The sequence below is a fragment of the Amblyomma americanum genome, chromosome 7 (assembly GCF_052857255.1).
Source record: "Amblyomma americanum isolate KBUSLIRL-KWMA chromosome 7, ASM5285725v1, whole genome shotgun sequence".
Taxonomy (NCBI): domain Eukaryota; kingdom Metazoa; phylum Arthropoda; class Arachnida; order Ixodida; family Ixodidae; genus Amblyomma; species Amblyomma americanum.
Genome location: NC_135503.1, coordinates 61,241,739 through 61,256,648, shown reverse-complemented (window position 1 = coordinate 61,256,648; position 14,910 = coordinate 61,241,739). Strand labels below are relative to the sequence as shown.

Below are 14,910 nucleotides of genomic sequence, written 5' to 3'. Positions count from 1 at the left end.
AAAGAAGGTTCAGCTTGCCATGACTACGAAATATCACTGGTCTGTCAGAATAGCGCTGCTAATTCGGGTGAGTAGGTCTGTGAACATTCCGCCAATTCTTGCATTAGCACGCTCCTACCCGCAGAGATATAAGCAGGTGCAGGGAAAATTGAATTGCAGGGAAGCCACACTACACGTCGCCAATACAGTGTTCGTCAAGCAATCAATCGATCACGTAAGCTTATTTGCCAGGCAACCAAACAAAACGAACGCGGCGCATCTAAGGAGAAAGAAGAGCATGGAATGGTAATAAACTGGTGAAATCTTGAGCACAGAAGAAGAGGAAGACAGATGTCGACCCGAGCAGCTGGCGCCGTCGTCCACCAAGAGTGGACTTGAGCCATGACGACGCCTTCCACTTCTCCAGCTGGTCAAGCGAAGGGTAAGCTAGAGCTCTTCACGTCCTTGTTTCGCCCTGGTAGAGAGTGAAATGCCTGGCAGCTTTCTATTTCACGCTTCGGAATTTGCATGGAGTGAAGCTTCTTTGCGGTCGGGCCGCCGCGGTGGCTGATTGGTTATGGCACGCGGCTGCTGGCCATAAAGATGCGGGTTCGATCCCGGCCGCGGCGGTCGAATTTCGATGGAGGCGAAATTCTAGAGACCTGTGTACTATGCGATGTCAGTGCACGTTAAAGAACCCCAGGTGGTCGAAATTTCCGGAGCCCTTCACTGCGGCGTCCCTCATAGCCTGAGTCGCTTTGGGACGTTAAACCCCCATAAAACTAAACCAATCTTTTCGGTCGTGTTACAGCATTAAAAAACGGACTTACCGATAACCCAATGGTGATCGTGATTATGACGCGATGGCAGTTTCGGTGCAAATGAAGCCATGACAAATGCTGACACAGGATTTCCACGAAGCCACGCCGTATTGCGTTTCGCGAAGCCAATTCACCTACAAAATATGCCATGGTGCACACCTACTCGTATAGGCTCGTGACTGTGTTCCGTTTTTCGACGAGTGGAACTGGGCCGTTCAGCAGATACGTGCAGTGGGTGGCGCTTGGCTGGCATCGGCGTGTATAGCCCTTGAAGTTCTGTTGCAGACAATATCACATATGTTGCACATACAATGCACCGAAGCTGGAAGGCTGCCTCTTTGCGACGCATGAGCAGTTTTCGAAGGACAGGTTTTAAGCCTTCAAAACGTGGATGAGACAGAAACATAATACAAGCTCTTATTTGTTTGAAACACCAATTCCAGGATAATGATTACGCCAAGTGGAATTACGCAGTGCAAATATTAAATGAATAAATGAACAAAACAAAAAGCTGCCGCTCCCGTCTAAAGGGCGCACCTTGCTACAGACGGACACGTCCTAAATCCTCTCCCATGCCGTCCAAGCGAAATTTACTGCAGAAATCGGCGATTTCGACAGCGTACGATGAATCACGTGACCCGACGTCACCGGCCCAGCCTCGTCTCCGTACAGCGCACGCTTCGCAGGCGAGAAAACGGCCAGTGCCTTAACGCTCACTTCCTGGCGGCGGTCCGCTCCACTTCTAGAAGTAAAACCCTTGAGTGTGGGAACATTAGCATTTTAGTTTCTTATTTATTTTTTGCTTTACTCAGGTGGGAGCTTATTTCTATCAACAGAGCGGTGCGGTTGGCGTGGTACAGTCGCGCCGGCCCATTTCCTTCGAGCAGGGTGTGTTGCTGGGCAAGTTTGTTTGACATTTCGAACATTGTAGCGCTGGCAGAGGACGCCCGAAGAGAGGACGTCTCGTCCTCTCGTCCTCCCGTCGTGCGCACTCTGTCAACGCTACAATGTTCGGAACGCCAGTTCCTTTCCTTCTGGTACAGTTATGGGCTGCAGTACCTGTCTCGCTCCTCGAAAGACGCTGGGAAAGCAGACGACAGCGCGAGGAGGGCGTAGGGAAAGCAGTTTCGAATATTCTGCGGTCCATCCTATGAACGCCAACTGCTGCCGGACGGTCGGCCCGTCACTAATGAGGCGACTGTTTCGTCCGCGGTCCGGTTCGTCGTGCGCATAGCGCTTACGCCCGCATTTATAATTTCAGTACTCTCTCTCTAAGCTGGACAGTTTGTCAAAAATATGCTACAGCTTACATGCGCGAAATCATAAAAAATACATGCACACTAAATGCACGTATTCATACGCTGTTTCGTTTCAATTGAAATAAGGCGCTGTACTGGGCTAGTCACTAGGCATCAAAAAATTTGAAGCGGCGCTTGTGAGCAAAAAAACCAAACCAACCACAGATAAGGAAGTTAAGTGACGCAAAAACCGGCAACTAAAATTTTTAATGAAAGAAGCCCGTTAGGGGCGGTAAATCCTCCTATAGGAGGCAGATACGGTACAAGGAAGCAATGGTATAGAATGATAGATGATAAAGTTCAGCGCTAGGTGTTCACGAATAATAACCTTAATTTCGCTACGTTGGTTTTGCTTCACCGGTTTTGCTTCCTAAGCGTCCGTGTTTTCAGTTTTCTGGGGCGGTATATGTACTGCGAACGTTAGGCGAAATCGTCAACCGAGTCGTCTGCACAGCCTCTCTCCCGCTCTTCCCTCGCCGTAACCATACGTGACTGTCCGTCACACGTGCGTGAAGCAGGCTTACGCTGCTCCCCTGCCCTTAATGAGTGGTAACTCCAACTGGTTACTTCTACAATAACAACGAGAGGCATTCACTAGAGGTGACCAGTGGCACTGATGCGAGTAAACCGGCATAAAGGCAACAGAAGTCCCACACCCCGACCTATAGCTACTGAACACTCCGACTGACATCAGCTTTCCGCACCGCCGGAGCAGCCGCTGAAATTCGCATCCTCGCAAGGGCAAGCGTCCAGTGGTGTTTATGCCATAGCGTACACAGACCGTTCGGTCTAAAAGCTATCGGCGCAGACAGCACAGCGTGTCGGAAATAATTGGGGACAGCGTACAAAACCTCATATCATGCCAGTCATTTGCTTTAGAATGTTCTAGATGGTGTCATACGTTTTAGCGTTTCGTGCAGCATAAACTTACTAGTTAAGTTACAGCATAGCTCGTGGCAGGGATTCTAGCCGGCAACCTATAATCGGGACCTGCGTGAAAAAAAAATTGTATCACGGTAATTTGTGGTTGTAGTGATTGATGATTCATTGGTGTGTGATAGGTGACGACGAGTGAATGAAATCATAGTAATTTTTTGACTAATTAAGGAAATAAAAAGTTAAAAATTCGAAAAAGGGGAGTTCAAAGCTGTCGAAATGCTCAGAATGAAAACCCAATGCCTGATGCTAATTAAGACAATATAGAGTGTGTAATTGGTGAATTACCTAATTGTAACAACTGAAAAAAATGAAAAATGCGTTCAAAAGTTTCAAAATGCTCCGAATGGAAAGCCTAACCCACTACGCTATCGCGTCATACACTTAATGTGGAGCTTAAGTGCACCCTGCAGTTTTCTTCCGAGTGCAATCTTCAAAATACGCCTTTCTTTTTGCTCAGATTCGCAGCCGGGTGGGCCTTCTTCACCACCCCAGCTGCGATCGGTGCTCAAATGCCAGTCACCGCCTCCGGCGTCTCCCCCAACTGGGGGACAGCCAGCGGCGTCGGCCGTCGTACGCAGTGCCGTACACGCGGCGGCTTCGGCGGCCGCCATGCTGGGCACCCTCGCGAAACGCAGCAGGAGCGCCGGCGATCGGGAAGACCAACTACCGGCTCAGCGGAGGCTGTCCCCGCAGGGTCCTCAGCCAGGCGGTGATCAGAGGTCGGACGCTACGGATTCCAACCCTCTTTTTCTGTGCGAAAACTGTGCCTCGGCACGCAATGCAACGCAAGTTACTCAAATACCCTAAAGGCCCCAGGGCGCATTACATAGGGGTATAACAACAGTAAAAACAAAGCAACAAAAAATTTTTCCGATAAGTACAAAATTCCTTGGCCGGTAAAACCATGTTGAAAAGCATCAAACACCCAAAATATAAAGACGCATGGCAACAGACATTCAAGTTTTCTTGGAAAGCAATGCTTCAACAAGAACGCAAAAAAAATGGAAGGGTCAAGGTTACAACTCGAAGTGGCGTTTTAGGGCGGTTACAAACGCTTCGTAATCATTGGCAGATGCAGTGGTGCCAGGGAGTAGATTCCATTGACGGATAGCGAGGAGGAGAGTAAATTTGTAGTAGAATGAAATTCGTTGTGTACATGCGTTTCTCTAGCTCTAGCGAAAGAAGATGGAAGCTTTTCTGGAAGGCTCTAAAACCTTTTTGAAAAAAATATATAAATTGGTGTTACTTCTTTTTTTAAGAATGGAAACTCGACGCATTCACCGTTCCTGGTAGCTTAGCCGGATATGTTCGGCAGTTAACCTGTTGAAATCGTATGTCGTGGCTTGACATTAGCTATCTAAATAGCGTTCTTTCATATACTTTGGCAGATACTGAAAGACAGTTAGGTTCGCAGAGCCTCAGTCAACAGACTCTCCGATGAGTTTAAATCTACCGGAATATCAGTTTTCCAGGATAAGCTCTTCGGCAACCACACAAGCACGAATTTGTCCGTGGTCGCGATGAAGGATCCATAAATTGGCATCTCGCCTAGGACGCGCAAAAACTCCCAATTTAAACTCTGATCTCCTGTCTCACATCATCATATCAATTCCTGTTTACCAATTTTATGCAAAGCATAAACCACAATAAGCATTGGCTCCGTGGTTGTTGCATATGGTTACTCTTGTCTCCTTAGGGTGAAGGCATCATTGTCATTTCTATTCTCCATTCAGTTTCTTCACCTCATATATTCCTGACCAATAGACCTACAGACGTCACATACAGTGAAGACTGTAGCCATTAAATGTATATCCCCTACCAGCCAATCAGATCTTCTGTCGACGTTCTCACGGACGTTTTGCTCGCACACCCTTGCTTCAAACTCGTCTGCATTTTCTCTCGACCAGGCGTTTTTACAATATAGCGCAATAACAAACATCACACTACCGGAGACCATCAAAGGAAGTTGAAAACGGTCCTAGCAGTTGCTTCGTACATCGTGCACAGTGATTCTCACCGCATCTCTTCCTAGACATCCCCTGCGTCTCTTGCTTCCTTGAGACAAATAACGAAAGCGGGGCCGCTCACTTATGCGCATTACTTCCTGCGCACAGCTCAAGAATGTGAGTGTGGCGCGAAATGAGTCGAAGCATAATTATAGCTGTCCGCGTACAACCCGACGGTGGGCATTCGGCTGCCAGTAACGATTTAGTGTTTCGTTCCGAATCCTTGATTTAGGATCACTAACCATGTCAATCGAGGTGAACACGAGCGTCAGGCAATTCTTCCGGCCGTGAAGGATTCGTTTAAGATCACTTGAAAATAGCACACTTGTGGAAACCGTTCCCACATATACTCTAAAGCTCTGGTCGGCTGCAAGAACTAGTCGGGTGTTAAATGTGTTCGAAGCGTGCCGATGTTCAACTTATAACCTCCTAAGCTTCTAAGTAATCAACACCATCTTATCAATATTCAAGAAGAAATAGGTATGCAATCAATCCATTATACCAATACTCCAGATAATGATGCTCAGATAACGAGGAAGCTTGAAATGAGATTAGAGATAGCGCAGAAAACGGCGGAATAGGAATCGATGGGTGTTAATTCATGAGACAAGAAGAGATCAGCTACTGCTGCTGAATTCCGAAGGCAAAATTGGGTGTTCCTAGAACACTTAGGACGTAAAACTTAGAACTGGTGGTAGGGATCTCCACAGGAAGCTTTCGGGGGCCTCAATGGGTGGGCTGTTGGGATGAGGTATTAGATTACAGTGGCAGGATGCGTACGTGGGCTCGCCAGAAAGGTAGCCGGAGATCAATGGGTAAGCTAGACCTACGCTCTGCAGTGAAGTTAGCACTATGTTAGATGTTCGGGACCAAATAAACGTATTTAGCTCCTAGTTCTTACAATGAATAGACCGCACAACATGGAGAACCTCATGCAAACCGCAACGAGAAACATCGGTGGGGCATTTTGAACACACAAGCCTGATCAACTCCAAATGAGCGCTAGGAGAGGATTTCTATTTCAATACTTGCGCCGGTTCCGAGTTCATCGGGCTTGTATGTTCCAAGCTGCCCGTTCCGAGTTCATCGGGCTTGTATGTTCCAAGCTAACCACCGAATGCTCCGGTAGCTCTTTTTTCTGCATCCATCTTCCTGTTATTTCTCGGTATGTATTTCAAGAATTGAGCGCTAAACCCAATTTTGTCATCAGGCACCAACTAGCTTTTAATTGCCTTCAAAGTGCGGCATAGTTGATTTGAGACTGTTTACCGCGTTGGCGGTGGACTGATGCTTATGGTATAGCAATGAACTGCGTCGGGTTCTCCGCTGCAACAAGTGTCTGTCTGTTCCGGCGAATGCAGGCAGCCCATAGAATCGGAAAGCTCCTCAAAGTCCAGCTCGCTGACGCCCCGCGGCAAGCAAGCGTGAAATGCCCTGCGCACCGCCGGGAATCCCATGCCGGCCGTGTTCGTGGCGCTGCTGGTGCTCTGCGCACTGCTGCTCTTCGGCGTGGTGGGATACATGTTGTTCGCGCCCGTCAGACCGAGGAAGGGCAACGCCAAGCTGCGCGGCCCGAAGGTGACTACTGACCCCGACGAGATGACGGAGTGGAAGCTGCCGCCCATGGAAAAAGGAAACCAGGCTCCGTCCGCTGTTGTCCCAGCGATCACCGTCGGCGGGAATGGAACCGGCGAAAGCGCAGGTCCCCCGCGCCATCACACTCCTGCAGTCCAGAACGCGAGCTTCAAGGTCGAGGGAGAACAATCTGGTTGAAATTTGCGCACCTTCCGACAGAATGTACAGCATTTTTGTTATAATGTGTTCGATTGCCTTTTGAATACAAACGCTCTTTGCATTTCGTGGTTCTGTTCAGTGAAGCTTTGCCTGGTAAGCCGGTGGCCATGTAACGTGCGTTGTAGGAGTCTGTACACAGCGGCCAGTCAAGGTTGGTTGCGCCATCTTAAGGTCTACCTAGCTCTAGATCACTGGGTATTAGCAATGAGATGCCCTCGATTCTGACCACGCAGTAGTTTAGCATAACCTATTACTAACAAGAGAAGGTTCCAGCGCGTAAGCAGGTCCTCCGAAAAGCTTATTAGCGTTTGGGTTTGCAACGAGTTCATTCTTAGTTCGAAGTTGTGGTAACCGTCTCACTTGAGAACAACACTGGGGAAAACTGCGCCCAATTAGTGTTCTTAGTAAAAATCTATTGCGTGACTTTTTCTGGCTACGTTGGCTACAAAAGACGCCTTTCATGCCATCAAAATTGAATTTAAAATTTTTTCCAACTGGCGATTCAAAACCGTGACGTCGAGGCCGGGACGTACTCCGTGGGGAAGTGAATGGCGGTGGTGACGACGTATACCCAAGCATCAGAGACCCTCGCCTCATGAACGTGGCGGTCGCATTTCGATGCAAACGAAACTCTAGAGGCCCGTGTGCTGTGTGGTGTCAGTGCACTTTAAAGGGCCCCAGTTGGCAGAAATTCTCGGAGCCCTTCACTAAGGCGTCCCTCATAGCCTGAACCGCTTTAGGACGTTAAACCCCCATGAAACAAACCAAACCTGTTTTGACGTCACCACGATTTGCTCAGTGCAAACACGGCCGGTGGTGGCGGTAGCTGTATTTCATGTTCCATCTTTTCTCTTTATTAAATATTCTGTTTTGAGCGAAAGCTGGCTTTTTGCCATTCGAACACAGTGATCTGTTTACATAGGCCAACATTAACTATTCCTCACTTTCATGACAACCATTAAAACCTAGCATTAGTACTCCGTTTATAGTCTCTTCGCGATTCACTGCACACTATATATCTGCCCCTCACTATCACGACTCAGTTGACGCATATAGCGCTCGCCGTTGACGCTGAATTTCAGGACATATTTAGGATGCTTCCACGAAATTTGTACGTGCGGCCCCCAGCGTGAGAGCCCTTTTTTAGGCAGCGCAGTGTCTTGCTGCCGAGAGTATAAGCGGCCTCGTAAGTAAGCAGGACCTTTTTTTGCAGCACTAAAGACCAAAATTTTCCTCCTTACTAAGCCGTGCGCTCGCCCAAAGCTGCAACGTTTATGCGGCCCCGCAGTGAAAAGTTGGGAGAAAGAAAAGACCAATTTTCTTGTACTCTCAACAACCTCCGCCGCTAAGTACTACCGTTCACAATAGCGCATAAACTTCTCATTACACCTCATCATCTAGATCACACGCATTAAAGAACCGCAGAAATGAGACTTCTAGACGGAATCGGAAGGCATGAAGCAAGCACTCTACAAACCGACAGTCGCCGCGGTGATTCAGTGGTCATGGTGCTCGGCCGCTGACCAGAAAGACGCGGGTTTGACCCCAGCTGTGGTGGTCGAATTTCGATGGAGGCGAAATCCTACAGGCCCGTGTGCTGTGTGATGTCAGTGGACGTTAAAGAACCCCAGGTGGTCAAAAGCATCCGAAGCCCTTCACATACGGCGTCCCTGAAGGACTAAGTCGCTTTGGGACGTTAGACCCCATATAGCGTAGACCATTGACCGCAAACGGACACGCTCGAGGAGGTGTTTAAAGACTACGTATGAACTCCAGGGCCCACCAATGACACGAATATCTGAAAGGCAGCAAGTATGGACACCTTTCATGAGCTAGCAAGCATTTAATATGATCTCAAAAACTCATTACATACCACGCGCCAGGCTTCATTCATCGGATTACGAGACTGTTAAACATAGATGCGGATCACTTAATTTTCTACGGCCTGGGGTGCAAATGAGCCCATCTTGTTCAATTATATTCCTCCACTGATATCGCCGATGTATGCGAAAGCACAGCTACAATGAAAAGCATGACTTGTGCTGACTGCGCATTTCTCACGCCAGTTCCAATATCGCAATATCTTATATAACGCGCACGTGCCGCTTTCGGCTGCGATGGTCTGCGGAACCGTCCGCATCTTGTATTTACGGATAAGGACACTGTGATAGCCAATATAATTGTATGCTCGCTTTAATAAAACTGCGGCAGCAAGCACCGTAGCGGTGAAAGTAAATATGCAATACCAATATCACACTCACTGAAACTTTGTTCTAGGCGAGTTGGTACATCCTGATTCTAGAAAAGCAAATAAAGAATAACAGCTCAACACAAGCAAGCACAACCCGAGAGATGAAACACTAGACACAAGCGCTACTATTATGTGTTGCGAGTCCCGCGGAGCGACCATTTGTTCCGATATAATATTGTAGACCATCTGCGTTTCGGAACAGCGTTTTGAGAAACCGGTTTCGACAACGTTGGGACCACAGGAGCTCAAGGAACGCAGATCCCCATAATCGCGGCCTTTTGCCGGGCCGCTTGCTTTTCAGGAGGTCTTCAGCGCACTAGGGTCTCGTTCCTTTAGGAGGGCTTTCAGTTACAGCTACTTGCCTCACAGTTGCACGAAGCCATGAGAGCAGCTGTTCCTATAATCTTTTTTTGTCAAACCTGCAACAGTCGTCGCGTTTTTCGCAAAAAAAAAATGTGAATGCCTGATTGGGTTGCCCCCTCGGGCAACCCAATACGCGGAGTCTATTTCAACGTCCAACGGCACCTTTACAAATAACTTCGGCTGAAAAAAAAAGAGCGAAATTTTCACTTTTCAATGCCCACATCGTTTCATAGTTACGCACGCCAATTATTTTCCGCTCGATCAAATATGAGCGCCGTCTCTGATTACGCTCCACAATTCTAGTAAACCAAGAATCTAAGACGACTTCGTCTAATGAAACACACAGCAAATTCCTCTGAGGAGAGGAAAAAAATATGGCGGCTTATTGTGCCACATTCAAAAAAGTTATGAAAAATAATGAGGCCTCTACACTGCATCATGCAGCTCATTATTGAACGCTTTAATAATTTTTTAGCACAAAAACTTGCTCAAATATATTTCTGCGCAATAATCCTCTTTGTCCATGCCTGTTCATCCTCTAGAATATTTTTGTTTTGCTCATCACTTTTTTGTCGTCCCGAAAGCGCGCAGTGTTGAAACTTAACGCGCCTGAATATTCCGAGTTTCTTGAGGTGCTAGAAGTTTTCATTGTTCCACCTGAAACATCTTATATTTTTATTTTCGATTGGCATTCTTTTTCTCTAACTTAAATAAAATTAAGTTTTCTCTAACTTAAATTTCTCTAACCTAAAATAAATAATAAAGGAACTTAACACATCAATTATACCTTCCAAGCGCAATGCAAGAGGTCTGGAAGAAGAAGAAGAATAACTCTTGGTACAGCAGGACCTCATCACCTTGTCTGCGGCGTTAGGGTCCACCAATCTGGAACACTGTCCGATGCGGAGTACGTTCAACATAGCCATTACGATCCCTTTCTTCCTCAGGACGTACGCTTGTGACAAGCTGTCTATAAAGCTGGCCAGGCGGAGCCGCCGGGTCTTGCTCTACAAAGGCCCGACCAGGAAATGTTTACCACGACCGCATCCACCACACAGACTGACTCCTCCTCGAAAACGCGTACCAAGGGAGTGCTGAGCACGATACGCAAAGCGAAGGGTCTCCCCGCTCTGGCCTTCTTCTCCGCGCTCATCGTCATTTGTGCCGTACTCGTGGTGGGCCTCTTGCTGTACGTGCTCTTCGGCACAGATGAACCGGCCCCCGCTGTCAGCACTCCGCCCTCTGTGACTCCCGATGAAGAGGATAACACGACGACTACCACCCACAATGGCAACGGCTCGCTGAGGACGACGTCTCTCTCCAATACCACTACTGACGGCGCAGCCAGCACTGCGGGCAAGAAAAAGACCGGACCAGTCGCAGCCAGCAAAAGTAGGACAATAAGGAGCGTCAGTGCCCGCCATCGTCCGCACCAAGACTCCTCCAGACGCATCTATATCCCGATCTTGCCAGACCATTCGGAAGAAACCGGCGTTTCACCTTCAGACAGTAATTCAACCACACTGCTTAACGAATACAGTCTACGACCCGAAATGATCACCTCAAATAACGCTACCGGATTTATCAGCCAACAAAACCTTGGTCCATTGAACACAACCCAAACGTACTTGGAACAAAAGATTGCGGCGTTAGGAGCCCTGCTCGGCCTCGAAGAATCTAGCAACTGCTGCCTGCCCTCAGCTTCCACCTCGATCGACGATGTTACCACTGCCAGTTCATCAAATGGTAGCTCTAAGATAATCACTAAAGCGGGAGTCACGAATAATCGGAGCGGCAACCTCGGGATATCGCCTCCAGTCCGTGTGTCGCACTCTGCGTACCCGATTTTTCATGCCAACGGTACAGAAAGTCATACGCAAGCACAGACTGCAGAGACTACCACGGAAAAGAATACGGTGTTTAACTACACTGCCCCGACTGGCGTTTCTGCAAGCTACATTGAGGGGACTGTTACGGTGGCTAACACATCAAAACGCCAACCTGTTGCTGGATTTCTGGCGAAATACGGCCGTGAGGAAGCGTCATCTGAAAGTTTTGTGCCTGATCGAAAGAACGCAATTGATTTTTATGATATTGATCTAGACGACAACGTTCAAGATGTCGCAATTGTACTTACTGAGAAATAGTGCTGAAGCGCGTCTCGTCAAACCCATGCGACAACTCAGGACTTGCATTGTAGCTGCTCTGGTTTTGCCACTATACAGCTGACATCGCGACTGCAGCTTACAGGATGAACGAAGTTTCTATAGTCGCATGTATTAAATATCAACAGCAGTAATTCTGTAAACGGCATGTCCGCGTCTCTTATGATTAGAGTATGCATATATTTTTTTAAACTTTTTGCTCTTTTGATTTAATAAAAACCTCCACGATGATTAACATAACCTTAAGACTACAATGCGAGAGCAATGTCGTATCCTCTTATGGAAGAACTCCTTCTTATGAAAAGATTCAATCATCGCGAAGAGTCATCAGTTCTCTTCTGGCGCACTGGTTCGGCTGTTAAGAGATGCGCCACTGCCCTGGCAGGTGACTGTTTAAAACACAGCCACCGTGAGGCAGATGAGATCCAGATTGTTCGTGATCGAGAGGCTATTTATCTCTCGAGCCGTGAGATGATGCACAGTGCTGCTGAAAATTGCACTCAATTTATTTAAAACAATTTCATTGTCACTTGCCTCTCGTGGCAGGTGGGCCAAATTACAGTCCTTCAAATCATTGAAGGTCTATGGCCATATGAGTTCTCGTGGCGCGAACGTATTGAAGCCGGCTTTTCTCGTGAAATAGGACTGCATATCCAACCAATTTTGCCAAACCAAGGCAGAGCCGTATAGAGTGTGCCTCTCCAAAAGCACCACAGGTTCAATCTTGTATCTAGGACACTCGCGCAAGAGAACTGAACCGAACTCAAAGAATTGGTCTCACGTAAGTCTGAAGGCCGATTAGCGTCAGGGGACCGAGAGCATACTCACGTTACAAGGCCTTGCTTTTGGTGCCAGCTCGTCAACCTAACTGGGGGTCACGTGCTACACCCTAGTAGTTTAGGGACTCAGCCTGTGCGATTTGAGCTCCGCGATACATTAGTGAGAAATAAATATAGGACGCTGACGGGAAAACGAAAATGAAAACTTTTTTCACGTTCAGCATTAAATGTAACTTGCACAGCCATACTTCAAGGGCATTAACGTAAACATGCAATAATGGCTACACTGAACGAATATACTCAGCAAATGAAAAGAGGCAACTTCATCTGCATACAGGTACACTTTGGCATCACACTGCACAGAAATATCTCCCATGAGTATGTCGAAAGTAAAGGAGGCATCACCGATCCCTCAGGCACATTTCTAGTCTGGGAATAGGTTTCAGAAGTAAAGAATTAATCTGTACAGAATACATGTCTGTATTTTGGAAATTCGTGTAGGCATAAAAATCGGGAAAAGGCGGCCTAATTTCGGCAAGCTTATTCAAGTATAGGGAGTGTTCTACGGTGTCATTACCCTCTGGCGATATGCAGTGCGACTAAAGCCGCTACCTTTTTCTTCTCGACTGCAACCCTAAATCTGCTCTTCAAGTCTATATGACCTTTTAAAGATCGAGCATCCAAGAATATACCCAATCTGAGCGCCTCCGGTGGCCTGTAGTGCCATAACCTTATTCGCGGGGCGGAAATTGTTCAGTAATTTTTGCCTAAATTTGGTGAGATAAAAATAGGCCGAATATTATCGATGTGGAAACCTGTCCTACACTCCTTGAGCCGTAAGCCCATTATACTTAGTTGCACGGACCGGGAAAATATTCCTTTTTTTTTTCTTAGTGTCACCATAGTAATAGTCCTTGAGCAGTAAGATCATCGTGAGGCAGCCACACTGTCTCCAGGGGCCAGTTCACAATATTTAACAGATTAGAGGTAGAGCACTGCACAAGAGTTTTCAACATACCGGCTTTGACCCGTCGCATCTAGGAACCACAGGTTTCAGGCCAGAAATTATAGAAAGTAATTAAAATGCGTCAACCTGGATTGAGTCTGCGCGCGTCGTCGGTAAGACTGACGGAAGCACAAATTTCATCCTCGACTGCCTTAAGTGAGTCATTGTTTCCCAACTGTTTACTCTACAAGCCACCCTGGAAAATCCTCCGCTGTGGGTACGTGCCACCCTAACAGAGAACAACAACAACCGCCATCTGCGCTTAGAATAGCAAAGAAATACGTGGCGCTACATTACTAAGTTTATGTTTTCCTTCCTGGAGATGTAACACCAATAGTTTTGTTATATGAGAGGCCGGCTAATTGTGGCTGCTTTTCATGAATCGGTACAAACTTTTCCGATTATTTGGGCAGGATTGATAAGTCTTCACATTTGCATTGTGCCCCTTCTTAGCTTTACCCACGATGTTTTTTAGTGAAGCCACAAAATGTTTGTAATCCTTATTCCAAGGGCCTGGTGTTGACAAAAGCGATTACAGGCAGCTTTGCTACGACGATATGCTGTTTCTCACTGATAATTCCATCACTGGGAGGGCATTTTGTTACTGACCATTGATTTCACAGTGAAGGCGGAACGCTCAGGGGCATCTAACAAAGAACGAGAACTTCATGAGCACAATCTGAGTTATCAGATGATGCAATAAAGTAGAAATAGGAATGCACAAGTTTTTTTAGGAGTACGTGGTCGACGAATTTCTGTGCTGAAGCAGTCGCCCTAATGGGACAGGACACTCTACCGAGCGTTATGTCAAGTGGTCGCTGGACGTACCACTCTCCACTGTGGACCATAACGAGACCCTCAATATATCTTCTGCCAACATGAAATCTATGACTGACGGAGAACAGACAGGCATGTAAGTTATGCCTGGACTGTTGCAGCAGCCACGTCACTTGCAAACATTCAGGTCCAAAGAACTCGCTCGCATACATCTTAACAAAAACCGCAAATAACGTGATGTGAATTGAAATAGCCAGCAATGACCGCTCTGTCCTTAGTATGCAATTGTTCGTTTAAACAACCTGTCCTGAGGGCACCTGCGGGGAGACATACATTAGCAATGCTAGGGTGAGCGAACTAGAAATGCAATATCAACAGCTAGCAGCTTGCAACCTGGAATGTTTTTGAAGAAACTGATGCGATCAAGATACCACCCGGGCACAGTTCCGATCGACTCTGAATGCTCGAGAAGTTTGGCGAGAGAATAAATACTTGGTGAAAGCCAAGTTCCTTTAAGTAAAAATATGTCTGGACGCTATTGTGAATGAACGTTCTGTAAATCGTGAATAAAACACTCGATTGAACGGCAGTTCTGCTGTAGAACCTTTAATCCCGCAATGATTACTGAAACAGCCTCTTTTAACACATCGGCCTTATGCGGAATGCAGGAGAACCTTTCTTGCTTGTAGCGTTTAAGTGGCCAGACTTCAACGAATAGGATAAATCGCGACG

At 47.1% G+C, this 14,910-nt stretch overlaps 1 protein-coding gene across 1 annotated transcript; it reads left to right on the top strand.

Annotated features, from left to right (window-relative positions):
- The first annotated feature begins 329 nt into the window (after positions 1–329).
- Positions 330–6,471, top strand: LOC144097723 (uncharacterized). Its single transcript, XM_077630364.1, has 3 exons — positions 330–421; positions 3,495–3,756; positions 6,405–6,471. The coding sequence occupies exons 1-3, from the start codon at positions 382–384 to the stop codon at positions 6,469–6,471; spliced, it is 369 nt and encodes a 122-aa protein (XP_077486490.1). The 5' UTR covers positions 330–381.
- The last annotated feature ends 8,439 nt before the right edge of the window (positions 6,472–14,910 follow it).

What these genes read in the sequence shown, in the direction of transcription:
- LOC144097723 (XM_077630364.1), top strand. Translation starts at nt 382, where the DNA reads ATGACGACGCCTTCCACTTCTCCAGCTGGTCAAGCGAAGG. An exon ending in TCCAGCTGGTCAAGCGAAGG is followed by an intron (nt 422 to 3,494) that starts GTAAGCTAGAGC and finishes CTTTTTGCTCAG; the next exon opens with ATTCGCAGCCGGGTGGGCCT. An exon ending in CAGCCAGGCGGTGATCAGAG is followed by an intron (nt 3,757 to 6,404) that starts GTCGGACGCTAC and finishes CGGCGAATGCAG; the next exon opens with GCAGCCCATAGAATCGGAAA.